The 12,703-nt window shown below is 40.0% G+C and overlaps 2 protein-coding genes across 4 annotated transcripts; one reads left to right on the top strand and one right to left on the bottom strand.

Annotated features, from left to right (window-relative positions):
- Nucleotides 1-2,146: 2,146 nt before the first annotated feature.
- LOC308325635 (CCN family member 1-like) lies at nucleotides 2,147-5,519 on the bottom strand. The gene is made up of 5 exons (XM_080778196.1): nucleotides 5,384-5,519; nucleotides 5,025-5,238; nucleotides 4,357-4,728; nucleotides 3,716-3,930; nucleotides 2,147-3,557 (listed from the first exon to the last, which is right to left on the bottom strand). The coding sequence occupies exons 1-5, from the start codon at nucleotides 5,429-5,431 to the stop codon at nucleotides 3,252-3,254; spliced, it is 1,155 nt and encodes a 384-aa protein (XP_080634322.1). The 5' UTR covers nucleotides 5,432-5,519; the 3' UTR covers nucleotides 2,147-3,251.
- Nucleotides 5,520-8,375: 2,856 nt separating this feature from the next.
- Nucleotides 8,376-10,916, top strand: bcl10 (BCL10 immune signaling adaptor). Of its 3 annotated transcripts, none has more exons than XM_080778204.1 (3): nucleotides 8,376-8,539; nucleotides 9,869-10,157; nucleotides 10,488-10,916. In XM_080778204.1, the coding sequence occupies exons 2-3, from the start codon at nucleotides 9,923-9,925 to the stop codon at nucleotides 10,913-10,915; spliced, it is 663 nt and encodes a 220-aa protein (XP_080634330.1). In that variant the 5' UTR covers nucleotides 8,376-8,539; nucleotides 9,869-9,922; the 3' UTR covers nucleotide 10,916. The 3 variants fall into 3 exon arrangements, with proteins under 3 accessions (XP_080634330.1, XP_080634329.1, XP_080634328.1); XM_080778203.1 differs by having other exon boundaries at nucleotides 8,376-8,879; nucleotides 9,902-10,157; XM_080778202.1 differs by having other exon boundaries at nucleotides 8,376-8,879.
- Nucleotides 10,917-12,703: the final 1,787 nt, after the last annotated feature.

The following is a 12,703-nucleotide window of genomic DNA, read 5'->3' as shown; positions in this document are numbered from 1 at the left end:
AATTGACTATTCATCTCAACTTCTGGCATTTATCATTTATCATCATGAACATGTGAATGGCTTTATTTTTAGCTTTTGAATATGATTCCATGTTGGCTAAAAAGCGCATTTAATAAGTCACAGATATTTAAATTTAGTTAAATATCTCGTAAATAGTGCATTTATATAGCGACTTTATCCAAGGCGCTTTACATAGATTGTGCATTACATTCACCCATTCACACACCGATGGGGGTGGAAACCATGCAAGGCACCAACCAGCACATCAGGAGCAAATAGGGGTTCAGCGTCTTGCTCAATGACACTAACTCTTGTCCATAGCCATAGACATGTAACTCCATATATGGATACAAAAGGAACACAGACTGACGGGTTCAACAGGTATCGCATAACTGGATTGGGGCAAGCATTTCCAACTTGCATCATTCCCGAGTTGACCAGTATATCCAGTAGGAGCAGTGATGTAGAGTCTGTGGGGGCCAGGGGGCCAGTGCCCCCATGAGGATTTTCGGTGAATTCCTAAAATTTTAACACCTTGGATTATGAAAACTATTCGTCCCTGAGTAGGAGACTCATATTATCGAATTATTGGCTTAGGAATGCGACAAAAACGAATGAATTCAAGGCTTCATGTCATGTGTAATTGATAGGATTATTATTATTTTTGTGAACTGCTTTAGCCAGGGGTTCCCAAACTGTGGTGCGTGCACCCCTTGTGGTGCGCGAACGGGGGTGCGTGACATGAAAAGGGTAATGTTGGTTTTATGGTGTCATTTAGCACAAATGGCTAAATCCCGTAAACCACTGTTGTAAAATAATAGAGCAGCTGCGGGCGTATACAGCAGCTCCATCCATGTCTCTCAGTGCAGTGACATTCTGTGATTATTTGCCATAATCATATTTAAAAATGTATAATTTTCGGCCAACGAGACTTAGCGTTGGGGTGTGCGTCAGCTAGGTCAGGAGGTAACAGGGGGTGCACGGCCAAAAAGGTTTGGGGACCGCTGACTTTAAGCTAATACACTGGAAGCCAATGATAACAACTTGACTCTAGCGCTAAGTTCAAAGTTACATTCTCAGGAACATTATGTACTGTAATGTTGTCATTGCAAATAGGATTACTCTGCAGTCACTGGTGTTCTTGGTTATAAAGCCTGATGCTTTTCCAATTCTTTAAGAGGGATAGGCTACCTTAATTCGTTAGAATGAGCTCAGTGGGGAAGAAAATATATACTGATTGTTACAGGCTGCTGAATAATACAATTTATAATAACAATACAACATTAGTCCGTGGCATTAGTGCCTGCCTATATCTGTCTGTCTGTGGCATTAGTGCCTGGCTTGTTTCAATGTACAAGACCTCATTTGGTCAGTTTGTCTTTTCAGTAGAAAAACTCTTTGTCCACTGACTAGAGACTGATTTGACCAGATTTTACTCAAATTATGTTTGGTGAAGAAAATGGTGAGATGAATAGACGTTGGACTGATTAATTGTTATGATTATGGTGCCTCTGTCCATATAGTTTCTGTATGTTCAATTATTCTGAAGTAGTAGAAGTAGTAAACTAGGTTCAAAATAATCGGCTTGTTATTGGAACAGACCTCTTCCCCAGAGTGCTGTTCTCCTCTCGAGTTCTCAAAGACAAAGATCTATTGTGCTCTTAGAGAGAAGGATGGAACCATTTTCATTTCTGTATGCGTCAGTGCCCTCGCGTTCTTTCCTTTGGTTTTGTTTCTTGGTCTCCTGGTCTTTGCCTGTTTATGTAATACTGTTGATTGTGCTCTGGGAATTTGTGTCTCCACTGTTTACTGGAAAATATGCTTACATCTGACTTTTTGGCAATTTTTTTGGAATTGCAGTTCAACACATCACGACACACCCTGATCATTGTGTGCTCATCAAGCTTCCACAACCTTTAGTGACCCACTGGTCTGTTTTACACTATTATACTATTACAAGTAATTTCCACTGTATCCACAGCTGTAGATGATTGGTTATTTATGGGTGCTACCGTGCTCTTACAAATTGGGCACAGCTGGGCTACTCTTGCACAATGCACATAAACCATATGAGTGATGGACACATACTTATTGGTTGAGAAAACTTTAGTTTAGTACTTTCATTGATACAGTATATCTTGTATTCAATATGAGTAACATAAATTGTTCACTTAGTGGCTGTGCTTAGTCAATATTGTCAGTTTTGTCAATTCCATACTTGGCTGAATTCTGTGGTAAGTTTTGATTACTCATTGTAAGCTAAACATATCTTTCAAAACCAAATAGGCACGTACTGACACACACAGTACTAATAATAATAAACTATACCCCAGATGTGTTTAAACATAATTGCACTATTCCTTAAACCCTAAAAAAGAATGATTGCTTATATTCTAGGCAATATGTCAAATGATTAATAAATAATCATTAAGAAAACGAGCAATAAGAAACAAATTATATTAAAATATACATTCATAAATAATACTTTGTAAGTAGAGTATACATACAAAAACATGATTACACATCTTGTAATGATCCTTTATAAGCTGCCATAAAATGTTATTTCCTTTTAGTGTGCAGACATGTTATGCTATGATGTCAGTAGAGTTACAGACTTCAAAAGTATACAGAAAACATATACTGTATATATTTGGATGGTTTAAGTGTGCTCTAAGTGATCTTTTCTGGTTACTGTTATTGTTGTCTCTCCAGTTCTTTAATTATTAGAAAATATATTTTTTAAGGTGGGTCAACTCATTTCCATGCAATCATGGAGAGAGAACCCTTTATCAGTTTGTGTTCCAATTTCTTATTTCGTCTTTGAGTATTTTCTTTCTCCTGACTAGATGACATTTTTATTTTCTGTGTACAAAAGGACTGGGAGACCCTTGTTACTGAACAAACACTCTAGGCTAGGGTTATGATTGCGATGGGAATATAGAGCTATTTAACACTTATTGTAACAAGAAATATGACTTACACTGTGTCTTCAATAAACAAAAGTAATATATTTTGCTATACTATTTACAATATAACATCACCGCTTCTCAATGAAGCAAACCATGAGGCTCCAGTATTATGAAGCAATTTCATACAATTTGACTTTCCATTTATATTCCATTTACCTGTATATAATTACAGATGCCTGCAAGCTTAACAGCTCTCGCTCCTCTATTTCCCCACTGGCTCTCCACAACTCCACAACGTTTTTCCTCAAAATCTCACATTGTAGGTTATATAGTCTGTCTTCTTTACCCGTAGGATTTGTGAATATCATTTAAGAGTCTGTATAACACAGAGGGGTTATTGTCGTTGCTGTGGGAACAGTTGAAGTCACACTTGCAAGACCGGATCATCATCACATTCTTGCTGAAGGTCTCTCCGTCCTCACAGCGGAACCGGATGTGCAGTGTGTGGGTCTGGTGAGGGCTGCAGCACCGACCATCTGAACAGACGCCACAGTACCTCGGTCGGAAGGTTCTCAGACTGTGGCATCCTGCATGAAACAGTTTAGCCGGTTGCTTGGCCTTTTCGACGTTGTTGCATTTCTGACCCATCTGATAAAGAAGAGAGAACTGATATGATGAATCTAGATGACAGAATGCTTGGTAGATTCAATCAATCATATTCCATAAAAGGGGCTAGTAACTAACTATACCAACATGCACATTTTAGTGTCATTGTTTGTGTTTGTATAAAATGACATATAGCATACCTTCAAGCTGGTGAAAGCTGTTTGGGAGCATGGGCGAACCTCACATATGCGAGTCTCCTTCACTAATTTGCATTGGCCATTGTTTCTGATAATCCCAGAGGACCTAGAGGAAACTCCAGTGCCACAGGACTTGGAACAGGGAGTCCAGGCTGTGGGTTCAGTCACGCATTCCCTTCCTCTGGTTAACGTGTGACCCATAGGTTCACTGTTGAAATCTGAAAATGAACAAGAAGCCTTGAGAGATGTGAGTTATCAATCTCCAGCTGTGCACTTTAAATTCTATTACTGAGCCACATTAGCCCTGGCCTACCTAACTTGGCTTTTTTAATTGATATATAGTATATATATATAGATATAGTAGAGTAACAGTATGGCTTTCTGCTGTGCTTAATACTATGACCAGGATACCATTGATATGGTTGACTGTACGCCATTTTCTTTTCAGATGTTTTCCATGAGCTTTCTATCATCTTATTCTATAGTACTTTTTTTGTCTTGTATTTTTCTTTATTTTTTTGTTTTCTATAAAAAATTAAATCATATCATAATGTTTGTGACAATTTATAATCTGTTCAATAAAAACATTTTTTTTTTTGACAAAAAAACAACAATATGACCAGACAGAACTTGAAACTGCTCACCGGGTAAATACTTGCTGCGTCCTCTGCCAACAGGAGTCAGCTCATTCTCGTCGTCGGTGATGTCCTGCACAGATTGTCTGTCTCCCCTGTGCACTTCTTTGCTGTGCTTCTTGGTGGGAGCTGCAGGTCTCCCTGTCTTTTCTTCCTCGGGGCATGATATCATCAGTTGCTCACAACAGCGGCCATGCACCTTGACCAAGCTGGCCTTATTGGCACAGTCCAATTTGGGCCACGTGATTTCATGTGGGTGCAGAGAGACGCAGCCGACAGCACCATCCATACACGTGCACTGGTGCTTGCAGTCCAGGCAGAAGCTCTCCCCGTTTTGGTAAATGTGGTTATTGTACTCGCAAGGTCTTCCATCTGATTTGGCTGTTTAGGAAAGGGAAAGAAAGATAGATAGATAGATAGATAGCTTTATTGTCATTCAGCAGATACATAAAATGCATAAGAGAACGAAATGTCGTTTCACTGGCTTTTAGGTGTGAAGTAAAGAGACATCCCAGGTAAACAATAGTGTCTTCTCTGTACAGTATTTGAAAGAAAATGATCTATTTGTTGTCTGTGTGTGTGTGTGTGTGTGTGTGTGTGTGTGTGTGTGTGTGTGTGTGTGTTTGTGACTGCGTGCGTGCAGTATATACTGTATATTATTATACAATTCACTGTACCTCGACAGATGCCATTTATTGTACCATGGCCTCCCCCAAAGTTGCACTCCAGTCCCTTGATGTGGTCACACGGCTTGTTACTGGTACAGTCCTCATTGAGCTGCCGTGCGCAGACCTGACAGCAGCCGCATCCGTCCAGCACAAGACTGACCCCTGGTCCACAGCTGGGGATATCTCGAGGGCACTCACATTCCATGGGACAAGATGACGAAACCTGCATTGAGTCATGTTTAATCTGATGACTGTGCTGTATGTGAGTATGTCTTATCCTTAGGCTCAGAACAGTGGGTTAAAAAATGATGAACTTTGACAAATTATTACATTTATATTATAAACGAGAATGATAATTATTGACTTACCGTCTTCAAAGTTGCACAGAGGATAATGATGACAAAGGGTGTGCCCATCTTCAGGAGTCAAATGTGTTGTTATAATTTAGGTGGAGAAAATGTCTTTTCCTAAAACACAAAAAGTGTTTTGACTGCTGTGAGCTGGTCGATCTGCTCATGCTCCTTGGTGTCCCCTAGCATCTCCTTTTATACAACAGATGTGACGTATGCATGAACTGACGAGGTGTTCCAAAACTATGTGAGGAATGCTTCTCAACATGTCCTCCCATAAGCCAAATCCCCCCCCCCCCCCCCCTTAGTTAGAGCACCAACAATTCTTGTCTGTCTTCCATTCTTAGAATTAATTTTCATTTCAAACATGCAATTTCATTTTTATGTTCTTTATGCTATTTTAGTGGATCCCAAACATCTTATTTATTTAATTGACGAAATATATGTAGACCTACGGTATATATTTTGGAGCACTGATACCTGATACCCAACTCTTTTATTTAAAGCGACTTTGAGTACTAGTGATAAATCAAAATTATTATGATTTCATAGTCTCTGATGCCTATAACAGCGAGTCCCTGAGATAGAGAGATATTGCTACTTTAAGCATTTCATCAACCCTGTTGCTTGTGTAGGAACTCAGGCCCATCAGGGACTTAACATCAGGCTCTGATATAAATATTGAAAGTATAGCCACATATTTCTATGACCAACTGAAACTCTTTCTTGGATTGCAACCCAGGTGCAACCAAGTTTAGACTGTTGCACATTGTCTATGGTAAAAATGTTTGAACTTAAAGTTGATTGAAAGGTGAAACTACTATTTTGTTGCACTGTGGAGTAGAAGCGATATAACTCCATAGTTTAATTGGGGTACGAATAATGAGTGTGAATGAAAGCTTGCCTATCCCAAATGTCTCAAAACAAAGACTGTCTCTTGAAATATTTGAACCTTTGGAATCCTTTGTTCATTCTGAATGAGTGTGTCCGGAGTGAGAGAACACAAAAAAAGACATCTCAGAAAGCTTGAGTAATATGCGTGAAGCAACAGTCCCTTCAAGATGATTCAACATTGTAGGATTCTTTGGAAGAACCCTGTGGAAAAAGCATCCACTTCTACCCACTTCAAAGAACAAAGAGAATCACAAGGAAAATGCCACTGCACACATTATGACTTGTGGCTGAGGAAGCAAGGTTGGCACTGGCACAACAACATTCTCTTTATTTTTCGTTTATTGATGCCAACTCAGGCAGATGACAGCATACCTCAGGCTCAAAAGTTACCAACCTTTTGGACTGGATAGTCACCGTGCAGTGCCTGAAAATTGCTCACTTTTGCATTTTGGAGTGGAGAATTTTCCGGCAAAAGCAACACCAAAATGAATTTGTGGAAGTGGAACCAAGCTGGGTAGAGGAATATGACAAAGGTGTCTAGATAGATAAGTCATACACAGCAGGCCTACGGAATAATCACACATGTCAAAGCTTGTTGTTTAGATGAAGCTATAGGCTTGGAATCAACAATCAACAATGATGCACTACTAGAACAAATGTTCTCTCTGAGGCTACAGAGATTGGTTCCTATAACCAACTATCAGTCATTTAGCTAGGGACCCCGTCCCCTGGAACCCATGGGGATCCCCAGACCCCGTGAACCAATGATGCACTCTACCGGCCTTTTCCAGTCCTGAGCGAGTCATTACCAGATTCACCACTGAATAATACACAGAAAATCCTGTGTGAAATTTAAATAATTTAACACTGAGAGTGTAGTACACTCTGAAAGTGTTTTTTTTCTTCTTTTTTTATAGGATTTTATAGTGCAACTTTGGCAAAATACACATTACTCATGCAATTGTTTAGCGTATGTAATGTAATAATTACCCATTGTTCACTACGAATTTTAATTTATGATCAGTAAGACAGTGGACTGTATTGGATTGGATGGGGTTTTTGTAGGCATAAAATACCATATTAGTCTAGTAGCCAGCCCATAGAGCCCCATTGTGAACCCGGACATGTTGAGTACACCAAGGTTTTTAGAAATGTTGAGTATGGGTCCCCTTCATGTAGAAACTGCCGGATGCTAACTTGCATATGTTGAGCATAATATGTGACCATACCATTAACAACCTATAGAAGGCAAAATATTCAAAATTTCATCATGTTTTATGTAGCATGTGACATGTCAAACTAGGGGGTTTTCATGATGCTGAATCCATTCCAGGCATTAGTTTTGCCAAAAAAACACTCATTGGGCTGAAAACGGCCATGCCCAAATTGCTCAACATTATGCAAGTTAGCATCCGGAAGTTTCTACATGCTGGGGACCCATCCCATACTAAACATTTCTAACATAAAACGTTGGTGTACTCAACATGTCCGGGTTCACATTCTGGCTACTAGACTATATATAGGGCAAGCCAGAGGCCATACAATCTGGAATCCATGGATGGGGACCCCAATATGCAATGCATGCACTGTAAAATCCTGTGTTAATTTATCTCAGATAGTGTACACATGGAACACAATGGTATAGGCTTATCTCTGGACACATAGGCCTACATTAATTTATATCAATCAGATGCATCAGTCAGATATTCCACTCTAGCTTGGGTGGGAGTTATTCAATGTCACGGTTTACAGTATCTCAGGACATGACAAACAAGCCTATATCAACGATTACCTCAGATATATATTATAACTGCCTCAGGGTTTCAGTTCCTGTAAAGTTATAGGGGAAGTAAAAAAAGAAAGAAATAATAATAATATTATTTTACCACTTTCCTCCAAAGCACTTCTAAAATGTAACATAGACAAAAAATTATTGTGTGGCAACTGATGTTAGTCCTGACTCCTGGCTGGACTTGTACTGTGCTTAATGCTCTTAATCCATGACCAGTTTTCTATTAAATCATATCAAAACTCAACTGAACACATGGATCAGTTTAAGTGTAATACTGCCATCTATCGGGACTCTTTGGAATAACACGATTTATCATTGTGTCATACTTTGCCGGACACTTTGCGCTGCTGTGCTGTGCTCTGTCTCGGTCGGATAACAATATATTTCATCATATCCTGCGTGTATTGTAAATAGATGAAACGCTGATACATTTGATTTGCTACCATAGCTGTTGGTACTGAGACGTTTGACTAGTACAGTAGCCGACAGTAAGTACTACTCCATTGTGTCTACGTAAACGTGAGTACAATCAGGAAGTCAGCTATTTTTTACGGGCTTTCCCAACAAAGTCTCAAACTCGTGTGGTTCGGTCAGTAGGTTAGATTAGATTCAGCCGCTTTGATCGACAAAACAATGCAAAAAACAAATCGCTGAAGCTACAACTTCACTTGTGTCTGACGTCTAAAATTGGACGTTCCCTTCTAAACAATTCGAAGTAAGTTTTACTTTATTCGTCCCCCCCGGAACACCTGAGTTCTTTTCACCTAAATGGTGAGTAGAATGGATGTCCAGCTAACAGAAGATGAAATGGCAGATATAAAAAAAGAGGTGAGTAGTAGTAGGCTATTAGACCGATACCTAACAGTGATTTTTATACTATCCTAGAATATAATGTTTCAAATCAACGAAGTGAGAAATAATAGTGTTGTAAATTAAGACTTTAAATTAGTAGTAGTAGGATAGAGGATGTAATGTGTACCCGATGTGGCCTACTACAATAGGAAATGCCAACCACACCTCCAGTCTGTACCCATATACACTCTCTACAGTCTACAGTAGGCTACTACCTACCTATTACTTTGACAGCAACATTGAACATTGCATGGAGTTCCAACTCGCATCATTAATATGATGATTTCCTAACAACTACCCCAATCTTTTTTCAATGTTTTCTTAGCAATTGCACATTCAACCCCTTTTTGCAGCTTGGTAAATCAGGACATCACATACAGTACAGTATAGTACATCATGTATGTGGTAAACATTACTTAAATATATAGGCAGGGCAATATCATTTTAAATGCCGGAATATCTTCAAATAATTCCCCCAACATTCAATAATCATGAAGGTGAGCAGTTTGTAATGGGAAAAGTCCAAACCAATAGATTTAATATGAATACAATATACATGTAATGTAACCTTTTCCTGTAGAAAGGCTTGCAAAGTTGCAAAGCATTGCGAATAGAGCTAGTTTTGAATGCTAGACATTTTCAATGTTTATTCATTGCCTATAGGCCAGTGTTATTATTACACAGAAATACCAAAAGTACAATCAATACAATGACTTCCTCCACTGGTGATGGAAAAACTGTGCAATTCCATTCTGCTACCTGTACAGTCAGATTTCCTAAACTTCTCATTTTAATCATACCATCAAAGTATTTGAAAAAACATAAACTGATGTGGTTTAGAATCTTTAGATAATGGACATTATGCGAAGTTGTCCCACCTTTTATACTAAGAATTAGCCACTTAAACAGTAGCCCGCGGTGGCTTCATCATTCTCCCCTCCTCTTCGTGGCCATGCCACATTCAGGTGCTGACTAATTTGCGGCCGTACCTCTGCCAGAAGGTCATTGCTGACCGCCACATGGACTACCTGCGCTCGCAGAGGATTGTGACAAAGGACGACGAGGAGGAGATCCGCTGTTGGCGCACGCAGAAGAAGATGACCAGCCATCTGCTGGACATTCTGGCTGAGAACCCCCGTGGCCTAGACTGTCTGATCGAGTCCATCCAGCTGTCCCGCACCCAAAACTTCATCATCGATAAGATAACGGACGAGGTGCAAAAGGTCAAAAATAAGAAGATGGAGTCTCTCAGGGGTGAGGAGGGCCACATTGTTTGTTGAATTCGTTTGAAACATACAAAGCATTGTATGTTTGAGGCGCAAAATCATTTCTCAATCTTTACCTTTTATCCCATTATGTTATGCTTTAGCTATTGAAAAATAGCAGATCTACAAGCTCATAGTGCGGCACCAAGTGCCGCGCTACGAGCTTGTAGGTCTGCTATTTTAGAAAAATCAAAGAACGACTGACATAGAAACATAGCTTTTTCAGAAAACTGTCATTTTCAAACAGACATTTTATTTTAATCTGATCTCAGGTCAAAATGGGTTATTTCAAACAACGTGTATACCCCTGTCTTTACAGCAGAAGCTTCCAGTTCATCGGCTGACCAGAGCCATAGCACCTCTGGACCGACCGGCGACTACTCCAGGACATTTTCAAACGAGTCCACCATGCTGTACCATCCGGACGGGGAAGCGAGTCCTTCCACGTCGGACATAGGCAGCCTGCCCTCTCTTATGGGAGCGATGGAGGTGTCCGACTTGGGCCTTGGTAGCATGGCTGTGTCGTCGTCTTCTGGCATTTCCTCTATCCTTCCCAGGCCCGGTGACCCCGGGGCCCCTCCCCTGCCCGAGGAGCCGCTGGAAGTGCCCTCACCCGGCGCAGATTCTGGAGTACAAGGGCGCACACACAGCGGAGGGGACTCTAACTTCCAGCCCCTTCGATCGCGCTCTCTCACCCCAACGACGAACAGGGACGTGTATCCATTTGGGCCTCCAAAATCCCAATGAGACCCCACTTCATGCAGACAAGCAATCTCCCTCTTTTCCTCTCACTCTGGCTGTGTCCGACATCACTCCCTACTAACTATATAGTGCACTATATATTATACATCATCATTTTTCGACCGTGGTCGAGACTCGAGATCATGGATTATTATGGATGGATTATAGGCAAGCCATTTTGTAGGGGTGTAGTAGTGTCCGAGTGTACAGCAATATTAATTATTATACTTTATAGTGGACGAATACCAAACTACTCGCCCCTTTACCAACTCGCCCCAGGCGTACAGCCGGCGGAACTACAGTAAGTAACCTAAATACATTATGCTTAAACGGTTAAACCTAACCTCAGTAAAACTATGCCTAAACCTAAACCTATACCTAAACTTAACCCCAGTAAATATGCGTAACCCTAAACTTATTTCTAACCTTATTCTCAGTAAAACAAAATAAAGAATACAAGAACCGTCAGACCGAGTGGTCTGCGGAAAGATCGAGGGGCGAGATGGTTTAGGGGCGACCGTACCTGATACCTAGTGGACCCATCCCCCAATGCGTCCTGAAAAGCAGTTTACGACCAATGGTTGCTATGGTGAAACCTACATACCATCAATGCATTGTGCAGAAAGAAAAAGGTTGATCTGGCATGCGACAGCAATGCCATCAGTGACGCGGGTAGAGTCTGAAATGGGTACGGGGACCCCCAGGAGTCCTTGAGCGGATTCCAGAGGGTCCCCAACAAAATGAAGAAGAGTGTAAACACTTTACCCCATTTAGGCCTGACGTCGAAATTTAAAAAACTGTCTTCAAAATCCTGACAGTTTTATGAAAAACCTTATGTTTCTGTATCAGTGGTGCTCAATATTTCATGTCAAGGACCCCAATAATTGTAATATGTAATATGTCGCAGACCCCCATCTGAAAATATGTTGTTCCAGCGACCTCCAGTGATATAATAATATATATTCAAAGATTTGAGGCACATTGTTACAATTCTTCAAAAATAGCAGACCTACTACAAGTTCATAGCACGTAGATCTGCTATTTTTTCAATAGCTAAAGTATAACATAATGCTTTAAAACACCAAAAGGGGTTCAAAATGTGTTAAACACACACTTTATTTTTTGGCTATTCGAAAATGGCTGATCTACAAGCTCAGAACACAATGTGACACATCGCAATTATGATCTATCTTTGATTGATTGAATGCTTTATTATTAAAGAAAGGTCAAGGTCAGTAAAACATTTAGGCTAAAAGGATAACAAAAACAAGTCCTGGGTACTTGTTTCCATTGTGGTCCTATGTATGTATTCAATTCATCAACAGAGCAGAGAATATTACCACATTAATATATGTCATCAACAAATACAAATGGCTATATTTACAGAGGAGAAAGAGGAAAAGTGACGGCTGCTGTTTTTGAAACATTTGGACAAATCTTAACATATCTTCTCTTATGGAGCTATTTTTAGGTGGGGGTCCACGGCCAAATATATATAAATTTGGGGGTAAATATATTTTTTTAGAACCACTGATCTCCACAGAAATACATATATAGGTAGTGAATGAGCAAGTGATTTTGGACACAGCCTCTCTTTATCTCTGTGGGCCGAAGGCAGTGTGGAGATTGGAGAATCTTACATTTAGCTCTGTCTGTCTGTCTGCAGCAGGCTAAGGAACATGTCTTTAATTATGTTACCATGCATTTGGATAAACATTTACCTCTTCAATGCAGGACATTTAGAATGAAAGTCAAATGAAAGGATTTTTTATTTGACCAAATGTTGTTTGTTAT

This window comes from Protomyctophum bolini, assembly GCF_963924005.1.
Source record: "Protomyctophum bolini genome assembly, chromosome: 12".
Lineage (NCBI taxonomy): Eukaryota > Metazoa > Chordata > Actinopteri > Myctophiformes > Myctophidae > Protomyctophum > Protomyctophum bolini.
Note: the sequence above shows the minus strand (reverse complement) of the source record. Positions and strands in the feature narration are given on the sequence as shown.

What these genes read in the sequence shown, in the direction of transcription:
- LOC308325635 (XM_080778196.1), bottom strand. Translation starts at nt 5,431, where the DNA reads ATGGGCACACCCTTTGTCATCATTATCCTCTGTGCAACTTTGAAGACG. An exon ending in TCTGTGCAACTTTGAAGACG is followed by an intron (nt 5,239 to 5,383) that starts GTAAGTCAATAA and finishes GACTCAATGCAG; the next exon opens with GTTTCGTCATCTTGTCCCAT. An exon ending in CAGCTTTCACCAGCTTGAAG is followed by an intron (nt 3,558 to 3,715) that starts GTATGCTATATG and finishes CTTCTTTATCAG; the next exon opens with ATGGGTCAGAAATGCAACAA.
- bcl10 (XM_080778202.1), top strand. Translation starts at nt 8,820, where the DNA reads ATGGTGAGTAGAATGGATGTCCAGCTAACAGAAGATGAAATGGCAGAT. An exon ending in TGGCAGATATAAAAAAAGAG is followed by an intron (nt 8,880 to 9,868) that starts GTGAGTAGTAGT and finishes TGCCACATTCAG; the next exon opens with GTGCTGACTAATTTGCGGCC. An exon ending in GAAGATGGAGTCTCTCAGGG is followed by an intron (nt 10,158 to 10,487) that starts GTGAGGAGGGCC and finishes CTGTCTTTACAG; the next exon opens with CAGAAGCTTCCAGTTCATCG.